At 45.2% G+C, this 13,343-nt stretch overlaps 1 protein-coding gene and 1 long non-coding RNA gene across 3 annotated transcripts in view; one reads left to right on the forward strand and one right to left on the reverse strand.

Moving 5' to 3' along the window:
• The window catches only part of CLYBL (citramalyl-CoA lyase), a 194,950-nt gene extending 193,145 nt beyond the window's left edge, over positions 1 to 1,805 (reverse strand). The window contains exon 1 of one of the 2 annotated variants that reach the window (XM_079972949.1): positions 1,668 to 1,805. In XM_079972949.1, the coding sequence (XP_079829075.1) occupies positions 1,668 to 1,732 (65 nt within the window). In that variant the 5' untranslated portion in view covers positions 1,733 to 1,805. The remainder of the gene's footprint in view (positions 1 to 1,667) is intronic. The other variant, XM_079972950.1, reaches the window with a different exon arrangement.
• Positions 1,806 to 1,914: 109 nt separating this feature from the next.
• LOC307214433 lies at positions 1,915 to 6,101 on the forward strand. The gene is made up of 2 exons (XR_013838083.1): positions 1,915 to 2,088; positions 5,320 to 6,101. It is a non-coding gene; the product is annotated as an uncharacterized lncRNA (long non-coding RNA).
• The last annotated feature ends 7,242 nt before the right edge of the window (positions 6,102 to 13,343 follow it).

A 13,343-nucleotide genomic window follows, 5' to 3' on the forward strand; every position in this document is an offset into this window, starting at 1 on the left:
GGGAGCCTCGTTCGCATCCTGAAGTAAACGCAACCCACGTCTGCGCGTCGTGATTCGCCACTTCTGCCCATGCGCGTGACGTCATCTTGACCACCTGCGCATGCGCAAGTGGCGAAACCCGGAAGTAACGTGTTCCGTTACTTTCGGGTCACCGCGGAGTACAACCCGAAAGCTCTCAACCTGAAGCAACTTCAGCCTGAGGTATGACTGTACTTGGGGATCAAGCTAGTCTGGAGGGGAGAGACTCTTTTGAAGAAAGACGAGACTCCCAAAACCCAGTGAAGGAAGCAGTGTGTGGTGAGCCCTTAAGAAAGTACCTCAGAGGCTGGGATTGTTGAGATGCCGCAACCCCAGAGTCGTCTGCGACTGGACCTAATGGTCAGGGGTCCCTTTACCTTTACCTGAAAGAAAGTGCCACCTCAGAAAAGAACCAAACTATCAAGCAAGCCAAAATACCTGATAACTAATTAAAACAGAATTAACATTGTCTGTCTGAAGAAACCTAAGTGTGTTATTTGCTACCTTGGTTTTAAAAATAAATTTTGTTATTTATTTAAAGTGAACCTGTTTGAGACTCCGACTTATTGGTTATCCCCTCATAAAGGTCCCCTCCAGATTCTCTGAGATAGTTAGCATTTGTTTTCAACTTTTGGGTTTTAATGGACTTCCTTTTATCAGAGTAAGATGTGCTTATTTTTAATGTTTGGTGTTGTTCAGGGTTGTTCAGGGAGGTGGGGGCAACATAACTGAGAGCGGGTGTGAGAGTGAAACAGTGACATCGAGCCCGCCATCACCGCCCCCCCCCCAAAAAAACTTGCCCATACTGTATATCAAGATCCTAAGCAGAGGTATTCTGCATGTCCCCACACCTACTGAGGCCAAGGGTGCCTTGTGATAGCCTTCAGAACTCACTTCCTAAGGAAGTTGGCCTTTTCAATGCTCACTACAGTAAATACCTTGGTCCTGGACTTTTAATTTGACAGATGAGTTTTTCTGGATGTTATATTTACCTTTATTACTACTGTTACCATCTCAACATTTCGTAAACTGCTTTCGGAGGTTACATACTCAAAAGAGTGGCGGTAAAAGTGTTCAAAACATACATACAAACAAATCCTGTTAATTTAGCGTTTTGGGATAAATCCCACTTAAGTGGCTATGAAATAATCCCAACAGCCCTACCTTGAAGAAGACTGTAATGTTTTGAACTCTGGTGGGTTTACTTAGTAAGATCAGGCTGCTGTTATTCCTTGCAGGGGTTGACGGTCCTTCTTTGAAAGCAGGGATAAGGAGGCTATGGCGCTTGCAGATTTTACGGGACTCACGGCACCCCTTTCCCCTTCAGTGCCCTTAATGAAGGTTGAAGAGTGGGCTGTGGGGTTTTTGTTTTGTTTGTCAGTTTCCCTCTCTAAGAGACAGCCCAACTTTCGAACGCTTACAGGACCACGTAGCTATTCGGAACTTGGCAGCACAAGAGACGCGTGTGTGTGTGTGCACGTGTGAATGTGTTTTACTGCAAGGGTGGCAGTAAAAAGCGGGGAGGAGAGCAACCGCTCTGCGAACTTCTTCCCAATTCCGCCCCCCCCCCCCAATCTTCAGGGAAGGGGGGTAGCAATGCCTCCCTTCCCCCGCGTGCGTTCCCGCCTCCCTACGTCGCCGTCACTCACATTCCCCGCCCGCTCAGGCTCTGACCGGCCGCCAGGAGACGCCGCAGCCCGAACACCGCCGCCATCGTCGCCGCACTTCGCCTCTTCCGGGCTCCGCCCACGTCCGCCTCCCATTGGCGGAGGACTTGAGCGGAGGGAAGCCGCTTCTCCGTAGCCTCGCGTTTGGATAAGTTACCCGCGTTCTAAAGGGGCGGGGCCTGGAGCGCTGGGTCGTCGGAAAGCTCTACTCACGTGTTACACGCGCGTGAGGGCCCATTCTAAAGGGGCGGGGCCTGGGGCGCCTAGTCGTCGGAAAGGTCTTCGGGGGAGGGAAAGGAGTAGCTCAGTTCGGAGGTCGTCTGCTATGCTCCGAGGGCAGGGAGGTCTTGCGAGAACAGCTCCTCCTCGGTTATGGAAATTTGAAAGTGCCTTCAGCATGTTTGTTGTTTAGTCGTTTAGTCGTGTCCGACTCTTTGTGACCCCATGGACCAGAGCACGCCAGGCACTCCTGTCCTCCACTGCCCCCCGCAGCTTGGTCAGACTCATGCTGGTAACCTCGAAAACACTATCCAACCATCTCGTCCTCTGTCGCCCCCTTCTCCTTGTGCCCTCCATCTTTCCCAGCATCAGGGTCTTTTCCAGGGAGTCTTCTCTTCTCATGAGGTGGCCAAAGTACTGGAGCCTCAGCTTCACAATCTGTCCTTCCAGTGAGCACTCAGGGCTGATTTCCTTCAGAATGGAGAGGTTTGATCTTCTTGCAGTCCATGGGACTCTCAAGAGTCTCCTCCAGCACCATAATTCAAAAGCATCAATTCTTCGGCGATCAGCCTTCTTTATGGTCCAGCTCTCACTTCCATACATCACTACTGGGAAAACCATAGCTTTAACTATACGGACCTTTGTTGGCAAGGTGATGTCTCTACTTCTCAAGATGCTGTCTAGGCCTGTCATTGCCCTTCTCCCAAGAAGCAGGCGTCTTTTAATTTCGTGGCTGCTGTCACCATCTGCAGTGATCATGGAGCCCAAGAAAGTAAAATCTCTCACTGCCTCCATTTCTTCCCCTTCTATTTGCCAGGAGGTGATGGGACCAGTAGCCATGATCTTCGTTTTTTGATGTTGAGCTTCAGACCATATTTTGCACTCTCCTCTTTCACCCTCAATAAAAGGTTCTTTAATTCCTCCTCACTTTCTGCCATCAAGGTTGTGTCATCTGTATATCTGAGGTTGTTGATATTTCTTCCGGCAATCTTAATTCCGGCTAGGGATTCATCCAGCCCAGCCTTTCGCATGATGAATTCTGCATATAAGTTAAATAAGCAGGGAGACAAAATGCAGCCTTGTTGTACTCCTTTCCCAATTTTGAACCAGTCAGTTGTTCCATATCCAGTTCTAACTGTAGCTTCTTGTCCCACATAGAGATTTCTCAGGAGACAGATGAGGTGATCAGGCACTCCCATTTCTTTAAGAACTTGCCATAGTTTGCCATGGTCGACACAGTCAAAGGCTTTTGCATAGTCAATGAAGCAGAAGTAAATGTCTTTCTGGAACTCTCTAGCTTTCTCCATAATCCAGCGCATGTTTGCAATTTGGTCTCTGGTTCCTCTGCCTCTTCTAAATCCAGCTTGCACTTCTGGGAGTTCTTGGTCCACATACTGCTTGAGCCTTCCTTGTAGAATTTTAAGCATAACCTTGCTAGCGTGAGAAATTAGTGCAATTGTGCGATAGTTGGAGCATTCTTTGGCACTGCCCTTCTTTGGGATTGGGATGTAGACTGATCTTCTCCAATCTTCTGGCCACTGCTGAGTTTTCCAAACTCGCTGGCATATTGAGTGTAGCACCTTAACAGCATCATCTTTTAAAATTTTAAATAGTTCAGCTGGAATACCATCACTTCCACTGGCCTTGTTATTTGCAGTGCTTTCTAAGGCCCATTTGACTTCACTCTCCAGGATGTCTGGCTCAAGGTCAGCAACCACACTACCTGGGGTATATGAGACATCCGTTTCTTTCTGGTATAATTCCTCTGTGTATTCTTGCCACCTCTTCTTGATGTCTTTTGCTTCTGTTAGGTCCTTTCCACTTTTGTCCTTTATTATGGAAATCTTTGTACGAAATGTTCCTTTCATATCTCCAATTTTCTTGAACAGATCTCTGGTTCTTCCCATTCTATTGCTTTCCTCTATTTCTTTGCATTGCTTGTTTAAGAAGGTCTTCTTGTCTCTCCTTGCTATTCTTTGGAAATCTGCATTCAATTTCCTGTATGTTTCACGATCTCCCTTGCATTTTGCTTGCCTTCTCTCCCCCGCTATTTGTAAGGCCTCATTGGACAGCCACTTTGCTTTCTTGCATTTCCTTTTCATTGGGATGGTTTTCGTTGCTGCCTCCTGTATAATGTTACGAGCCTCCATCCATAGTTCTTCAGGCACTCTGTCCACCAAATCTAAATCCTTAAACCTGTTCCTCACTTCCACTGTGTATTCATAAGGGATTTGACTTAGATTGTATCTTACCGGCCCAGTGGTTTTTCCTACTTTCTTCAGTTTAAGCTTGAATTTTGCTATAAGAAGCTGATGATCTGAGCCACAGTCAGCTCCAGGTCTTGTTTTTGCTGACTGTATAGAGCTTCTCCATCTTTGGCTGCAGAGAATATAATCAATCTGATTTTGATGCTGCCCATCTGGTGATGTCCATGTGTAGAGTCGTCTCTTGTGTTGTTGGAAAAGCGTGTTTGTGATGACCAGCTTGTTCTCTTGACAGAACTCTATTAGCCTTTGCCCTGCTTCGTTTTGATCTCCAAGGCCAAACTTGCCAGTTGTTCCTTTTATCTCTTGACTCCCTACTTTAGCATTCCAATCCCCTATAATGAGAAGAACATCCTTCTTTGGTGTCACTTCTATAAGGTGTTGTAAGTCTTCATAGAATTGGTCAATTTCAGTTTCTTCAGCACCAGTAGTTGGTGCATAAACTTGGATTACTGTGATGTTAAAAGGTCTGCCTTGGATTCGTATCGAGATCATTCTATCATTTTTGAGATTGCATCCCAGTACAGCTTTTGCCACTCTTTTGTTGCCTATGAGGGCCACTCCATTTCTTTTACGGGTTTCTTGCCCACAGTAGTAGATATGATGGTCATCCGAACTGAATTCACCCATTCCCGTCCATTTTAGCTCACTGATGCCCAGGATGTCAATATTTATTCTTGCCATCTCATTTTTGACCACCTCCAACTTACCCATGTTCATGGTTCTTACATTCCAGGTTCCTATGCAATATTTTTCTTTACAGCATTGGACTTTCCTTTCGCTTCCAGGCATATCCGCAACAGAGCGTCCTTTCGGCTTTGGCCCAGCCGCTTCATCAGCTCTGGATCTACTTGTACTTGCCCTCCGCTCTTCCCCAGTAGCATGTTGGACGCCTTCCGACCTGAGGGGCTCATCTTCCAGCGTCATAACTTTTATATGCCTGTTGTCTTTGTCCATGGAGTTTTCTTGGCAGGGATACTGGAGTGGCTTGCCGGTTCCTCCTCCAGGTGGATCACGTTTGGTCAAAACTCTCCACTATGACCTGTTCATCTTGGGTGCCCTGCTCGGCATAGTTCATAGCTTCTCTGAGTTCTTCAAGCCCCTTCACCACGGCAAGGCAGTGATCCATGAAGGGGGCCTTCAGCATGTAGCAGTTGGTAAAAAGAGGCAATGCGTATCATATGGGCTTCTGAAAACAAATGACTGTGTTCAGGTGGGGAACAAATTGAAATACAGTACAGGTGTATTTGAGGCCATCTACTGAAGCATCTAGTGATGTATGGAAGTGAGAGCTGGACCATAAAGAAGGCTGATCCCCGAAGAATTGATGCTTTTGAATTACGGTGCTGGAGGAGACTCTTGAGAGTCCCATGGACTGCTAGAAGATCAAACCTATCCATTCTGAAGGAAATCAGCCCTGAGTGCTCACTGGAAGGACAGATCCTGAAGCTGAGACTCCAATACTTTGGCCACCTCATGAGAAGAGAAGACTCCCTGGAAAAGACCCTGATGTTGGGAAAGATGGAGGGCACAAGGAGAAGGGGACGGCAGAGGACGAGATAGTTGGACGGTGTTCTCGAAGCTACCAACACGAGTTTGACCAAACTGCGGGAGGCAGGAGTGCCTGGTGTGCTCTGGTCCATGGGGTCACGAAGAGTCGGACACGACTAAACGGCTAAACAACAACAACAACTGAAGCATCAGTAGAGATGTGGCAAACCACCAACTTCGAAAAGTACAATATCAAGCTTCCATACTACTACTGCCTGCAGATGTGTAATGGATTTTTAAAAACCTATTTCGTGGATTTTTTCGCTGTATGAGGAAATCTATTTTAAATTGGGGGGGGGGGGTGGAGTGTAGGCTGCCATTTTTTAATGATACCTGCATAAAAACCTGTGCACGTGAGCAGCAATAAACCTCCATCTGGAAACACACCTAGAATCATTGTAAAGTCTTGCATTCCTAACGTAACATCAAGTTTAAGTTGTTTTTGAGCATGTAGAATACAAATAATTTAAGGTACATACGTTTATGTGTCCAAAGGATATTGATTCATAAAATTAACTTCCACTTAGCCCAATGGGACTTATTTTATTAATATTGTTGGCCACCTTTCAACCCACAGTATTTTCTCAATGTGGCATACAATGTATAGCGAATTAAAAATCAGTTTAAAATATCTAGAACACTCAAATTCAACAATAAAATAACAGTTCTATTTCTGTCAGCATCTCCACAAAAAGGCCACCTAATCTACCCCCTCAGTTAAAAGAAATCTGAAAGAAAAAACCCTTTTAGAGCCATCCAAACAAACAATAAGGGAGCTGATCATAAGTGAATAGCGGATTGGATCCTTCATGATTTATACCATTTTAAGCTAAAAGGACTGGTTTACGTGTTTGTTTGTAAGAACAATCAGGGGGTCAGGCAAGAAAATAATAATCTATTTCCCCGTTATTCAAATGAGATTATCAGGAAGCAAGCAGAGGACTCGTATATACAGTCATACCTCATGTTAAGTTTGCTTCAGGTTGTGCATTTTCAGGTTACGTCCTGAGGCGACCCGGAAGTACCAGAAATGGTTACTTCCGTGTTTCACCGCTCGCACATGCGCAGACGTGCAAAATGATGTCACGCTCATGCGCAGAAGCGGCAAATCACAACCCATGCGTGCGCAGACTCGGGTTGCGTTATTTGCAGGTTGCGAATGGGCCTCCGGAACGGATCCCATTCACAAGCAGAGGTACCACTGTATTCATATTTTTAGAAATGTATACAATATTGCAAAATTGCAAATAGATCCAGTTAGTCTTGCATAAACAAAAGAAGAGTGCAGGGAATATTAATAGGGAATTTATTAATGACCCTCGAAGGTAAAGATTAACACAAATCATAACATTGGGCTTTGAATATAATATGAAATGACCTCCTGTTCTGCCTCAGGTTGGCTTAAGACAGCTTCATATTAACATTTCTTTGATGTTTATTAATTCTGAATCATGAAAGAGAAATGAGCATCTTGGCAGTCAAAGAATGACGTACACCTGACTATCTGTAAGTGAATATTTTCTTTGGCGGATTTTTTGTGGGGGGTTTTTTCCAAATCAGGAAACAAACAGCTGCCAAGGTCAATCTTGAAAATATTTTTGACATTTTGAGTTGAAAAGTCACTTTGGAAACAGCTCCAATACAGAACCTTCAAAGGAGAAACATTTTCCTGTTCCTGTCCAGCTTTACCTTGTGAATTGGTAGTACATAGAAGCACCAGTAATATTACCTCAAAACTTAGAAAGTATTAAAAATAATGGAATGGCAAAGCAAGGTGCTTCTGCGCTCACCTCCTTTTTCAACAGTGAATTAGCTGTGTTACAAACATAAAGTCGTATTACCAGCCTGGTGCTTCTTGATCCGTCAGAACAGACTGATACACAGAAATCAGCAAGCGAAGCTTTTCACACCATGGAGATATTCACCACCTATTGATATCTGGACAAGAAAGGCAGAACAGCCTTTGTAAAAAGTTTGCATGGGATGCATAGTTGCAGTCTGATCCTTCGCATGTTTACTGCGAAAGAAGTTGCACTTTGTTCAAGGAGGCTTTGTCCCAAGTAAGCATGTGTAGGATTGTGGCAATCAGGTCTAGAACTCTGGGTGAAGTAGTTTGCCGATGGAAACATCAGCATGTAGCTTGAAAGTATTCCTCAACTCGGCACAATTCCTGGAATCCCAGGTGGCAACGGAGGGCCTATTTTCAGCTTATTTGAGCTCTAGTTTTGGTATGCGGGTGGTGCTGTGGGTTAAACCACAGAGCCTAGGACTTGCCGATCAGAAGGTCGGCGGTTCGAATTCCCGCGACAGGGTGAGCTCCCGTTGCTCGGTCCCAGCTCCTGCCAACCTAGCAGTTCGAAAGCACGTCAAAGTGCAAGTAGATAAATAGGTACCGCTCCGGCAGGAAGGTAAACGGCATTTCCGTGCTCTGCTCTGCTTCACCAGAAGTGGCTTAGTCATGCTGGCCACATGACCCGGAAGCTGTACGCTGGCTCCCTCAGCCAATAAAGCGAAATGAGCGTCACAACCCAGAGTCGGTCACGACTGGACCTAATGGTTAGGGGTCCCTTTACCTTTACTTTAACCTCATGTTTAGATTACTGTCATGCTCTCTGCAAGAGGCTACTTGTGAAGATAATCTGAGAGCAGAATGTGGCCACAAGGGTTGTAAGCAGTGCTTCTCTTGGGGACCATGTTGATGTAATATAGGAATATAAGCAGTTGATGTAATATATGAATATAAGCTGAATCAGACTATTCACCCATCTAGCTCACTACAATGAATGGCAGAGGCTCTGCAGAGCTTTAGACATGGGTCTCTCTTGGTCCTACCTGAAGATGCCAGAAATTAAACCTCAGGCTTTCTGCATGCAAAGCCAGATCCTCTAACAGAGCTAAAACGCTTCCCCAAGAATGGTTCTGTTCGGACGGCTACTTACAAAACCCAGAACAACTTGGGTCCCAATTATTTGTAGGGCTGCCTCCCCCATTATTAATGTACTTATTTGGGGGATTTATTGCATCCCCTTCTTCAAAATGGCCACCAGGTGAGTCACAATTTTGTAACTGTCCATTCTGTCAGAAAACGGAATACTTGGGCTGCATGCACAACATACAGTTAAAGTACACATTCCCCCCCCCCCCCCAAGAATCCTGGGGCAATTTACCCCTCACAGAGCTACAACTTCCAGCACCCTTAAACTACAGCTGAGTGGACTATTTTTAATTTTCTCTCACCCATTCTCAGACTGTTCTTGGTCTTTTTTTGGGGGGGGGGCACTTAAAATTCCATTGCACCTCACCTATTTCTATGCCTAACTTGGCTTCCAATACATATTTCAGACTTTCTGTATTATCTGTGTCTAATCACAGAAACCTGCCCTTTGTTGAGTCTGACTCTTCCGTTATTTGTTATTCAAAAGGTGTCAGTTTCCTGTACTATTTTATTATTTGGTATAAAAGCACACATGTAGTGTGCCATTGTAGCAAGAAGATACGGATTCTGTGCAATTTTTTTCAAAATTGTTATATTGAAATGTAAGTCACGTCATTTAATCTAAACAAATGCCATAAAAAAACCTCTCAATCCTTGTATTTTTATTTACTATGAAATTATGGAAGGAATAGAAAAGCAGCTGATGCTAATGTTGTTCTCTTTTCTTTGTATATTAAGCTTCCATTTCCCACCTCCAGCTTTTCCATATTATCTATTTATTTTCCCTGGCTAGTGTGTTAAGTTTTTTCTGTCTCCTCTCTGCTTTTTGCTGCTCTCTGTGGAACACCATTTTGTTTTGGTCTCATCATTGTGCCCAAGCCTATTTAACCTTTAACCCTTGGGTTTAAAACTACTTTTAAAATCACCTTCTGCTACCTTGATGAAGACCAGGCACCATGCCCTTCCTCTTGACTGCTAAACATGGGCTCCCACATATCTCATAATGGCAGGAAGGTTTAAGAGCGGCAGGTTGCAGAGCTCCAAAATCAGGGAGCATCTCCCTGCCCTCCCCACTGCATTGCTCTTGTAATATTGTGGGATGTCAACCTACACGTGCCAAAATTCTCCGCAGCCTTGCGGGTCATCTTCAAGTGAAGAAAAGGCTAAGGAGAAAAGCCTACACAAATGTGGAGTGGAATCCCTAAGACTGTTGGGATGGCGCCTTGTATGTCTCTTTCCGGCAACTCCTGCAGCCAAGCTGGTGTTAAATGTAGTCATACCTCATGTTACGTTTGCTTCAGGTTGAGCGTTTTCAGGTTGCATCCCGCGGCGACCCGGAAGTACCGGAAAGGGTTACTTCTGGGTTTCGCCGCATGCGCAGAGGCACAAAATGACGTCACACACATGCGCAGAAGCGGCAAATCGCAACCCACGCATGTGCAGACGTGGGTTGCATTCTGCTCGTGTTGTGAACGGACCTCCGGAACGGATCCTGTTCACAACCAGAGGTACCACTGTATTGCTCTGCTTTCCTCTGAATCACATCAGTGAGGACGGGGGCGAGGGGCCAGGTCTTGTCGTCTGGGCAACCCAGGACCTCCATACTCACTGCCCAGGCTTACGCCCCGGAGAGGTCACTTCGGTGCTACTAATGCAGCAAAAACAACACAGCAAGCAGTAGTTACAAGTTACCGGTCTCTTCAGCCACAGCAGGCACTGTGAGTCTCCAGAGATCTGACCACCCCTTGAGGTGCACTCCATTGTCTCTCGGGCCAGGCAGAGATCCAGGCTGTGTAGACATTACCTGCTTAAAACGCAGCTAGGTCATTCTTTTACTCATTTCAAACTGAAGCTTTTTATGGGGGGGGGGGGAGATGCATTTGAGTATAGCATTTTATAAGAAATGACAGGTACAGCGAATGGCTAATATGCATACACCGCTTCCCAAACTTGTGGGAACGCACTGGATGTAAACAGATACAGCCCCACACTTGAAAATAATTTTGGAAATCTGTAATCTTTGAATGCCTGATTAAAAAGAACTATTTTTCTCCTAAAAATTTCTTAGTAAAATATAACATGAACTTTTGATTTTCATGCTTGTTCTGGTGGGAACTGCAGGATGCAAAAAACAAGACTGGTAAATGTGACTGACGCAATCTCTATTTTGATGTTGATCTGTAACCAAAATCAGAATCAGGTTTGCTGTTCACATATACATGCCACAGATCAGCCTGATGGCTTAGCAGGAAAGTGATTTCCTGATAAGAAAGGCTTTATGTGTCATTTTCACATGAAATACTTTCCCCCAGCAGACTAAGCACAATTTTGGTATCAAATGTTTTGTTTTCACCTGATGAGTGCTTTTATATATCCTGTCAAATCAACAGGCTGAACACCCAGAAGTAATTGTGCCTATTCCCCTCATGATATTCTTTTTATATGCACATTTCTGAAGTTCCTGAAAATGTTTAATGTATGCTAGGAACATAGCTGTTTTAGATTTAATGCATTTAAGACTCCTTCAAACGTTTCTTTCATTTCCCCCTTGTTACAAAGTCAGTGTTTCACATTGTATTTGATGCAAATAGAATTAAATTAAAAGGCTTTTAGAAGAGGAGGAAAAAAGTAATGTCACACTTTAAGTTTCAGAAACACTTCTAAAATGTCAATCCCTTGTGACAGTTGGTAGGGTGAAAACTTTTCTTTAATTCTTAAAAGCTTTTTCATCAAATATTTTTGTTCAGGCCTCTGATATATAAAGCTGGGTTCTTACAACAGAACTTCTGTGGCTGAAAAGATCTCAAAACGATCCGCAGAATTTTCAAAGGTCTCCCCTCATTTCCATCTCTCCTACAAACTCAGGTTATACCTTTTAAAGGAGATGTAACTCACCTCCCAGAGTGCACCTAAGTCATATTCTGGAAAAGAAGAATTTACCTCAGAAAACCTGATTTGTGAAGTACGCAAAGCTTAGTTTCTCACTTGTGACACAGCTCTATCTCCAACTTATAAAACTGGCAACTTCATGGTAATGCTGACTTTACATGACTCTAATGCATATGAGAAAAACATGTTTCCAAGGTTTCCAAGGAAGACACAAGAGGCAAAGGGAGCCCAGGGGTCAGGAGGTTTCTTCAGACAGGATAGGACAAAGACCTGAAATGAAAATGATGGCTGGAACAAGACAAACAGAAGGACAGAAATGGGGAAAGGATGCGGCTATGAAGTGGATAGAATTTTAAGCATAGCAAGATATTGATAGAACAGAACAATTGGTTGGGGGCAGCAACAGAGAAGCCTGGTATTCTTTTGGAATACCTTCCCTAGGGTAGCCTACCAGGTCTTCTCATTGCATTCATGAACATGGTCAAATTATGTTCGGTTAGGTCAGGCTTCCTCAAACTTGGCCCTCCAGATGTTTTTTTGCCTACAACTCCCATGATCCCTAGCTAGCAGGACCAGTAGTCAGGGATGATGGGAATTGTAGTCTTAAAACATCTGGAGGGCCGAGTCTGAGGAAGCCTGGATTAGGTTTTAGGACAGACTTTTGGTATTTGACCGAAGTTTGATACTGCTTGGCCAGTGGGATTTTTGGGTGGTTTGAGTTTAACTTGTGTACTATTTTTTATCAAGAGTCATTTTACCAGTTTGGTCGAAACCAAAAAGCAAGATAAAAACAATCTGCCCCATAGATGCAAAGGGAAACAGCTCCAGTAAGAAGCAGAGAATGATTCACACTTTCCCCATCAATTAAGACTTAAAGGAAGGGAGGGAACCCTCCACAGCCGTCCTACACTATAGAGCAAAGTATGAGATTGGCTGTTCACTAAACCAGAATATACATTTGCTGCATGTTTTCTTTTTTGCCTTTTGTAACATACCAAGTGTCAGGGACTCAGCGGGAGCGCAGGGAGGAGAGGAGATGGAAAGCGAGGGGGAGCAATCCGAGGGCAGCGTAGGAGAATATGACAGCAGCCCGATAGATTCCATGAGCCTCTCCAGCGAATCGGAAGATTCACAGAAGGGGGCGCCGATGGGCAGGGCAAGGGGCGACCCAAGGGGGACACCCCAGAAGCAAGGGGCCAGCGGGGACTCCCAGAGCAGCAGTTGCAAATCAGGACCAGCTTCCCCACCAGAGCGTAGTGGGGGGGAGGAGTCCCAGGTGTCAGAGCCCACATATGCACCACCAGCGAGAGAAGATGAGTCAGGGTGGACCACGCCTCCATCGGAGAGCGAGTTAACGGTTAAGAGGAAAGTTGCAGGCTGGGCGCGCGCGCCAAGTTCAAAGGTACAGGCGAGCGGCACAGAAGGTAGCCCGGATAGGGAACCAGGTCCTAAAGCCCGCCGGAAGGAGGGGCAAGAATCGTCAGGGTCAGCGTCAGAGGAGTCCAGGAAGGATGAGACCCTAGCGGGCAGGAGGGCCCAGAGGAGAAAGGAATTTAGGAAGAGGTGGAGCAAAGCGAGAGTCAAACTGGTGTGGAGGGGGAGGAGACTCAGACAGGACTTCGCCGGTCTAAGGTCGGGACGTAGAGCTGCACGCTGCGGCTTTGAAATGGAGACTGAATCTCAATAAAGACTTTTGTACATAACTACAGCCTAGCGTTGGTCCTCTGTGAGCTGGGACCTGGAGGCAGCTCTGACACCAAGTTTAATTACAGAGTTGTAATGCTAGATTACAAGACCAAA

Source organism: Podarcis cretensis, assembly GCF_951804945.1.
Source record: "Podarcis cretensis genome assembly, chromosome: 4".
Taxonomy (NCBI): domain Eukaryota; kingdom Metazoa; phylum Chordata; class Lepidosauria; order Squamata; family Lacertidae; genus Podarcis; species Podarcis cretensis.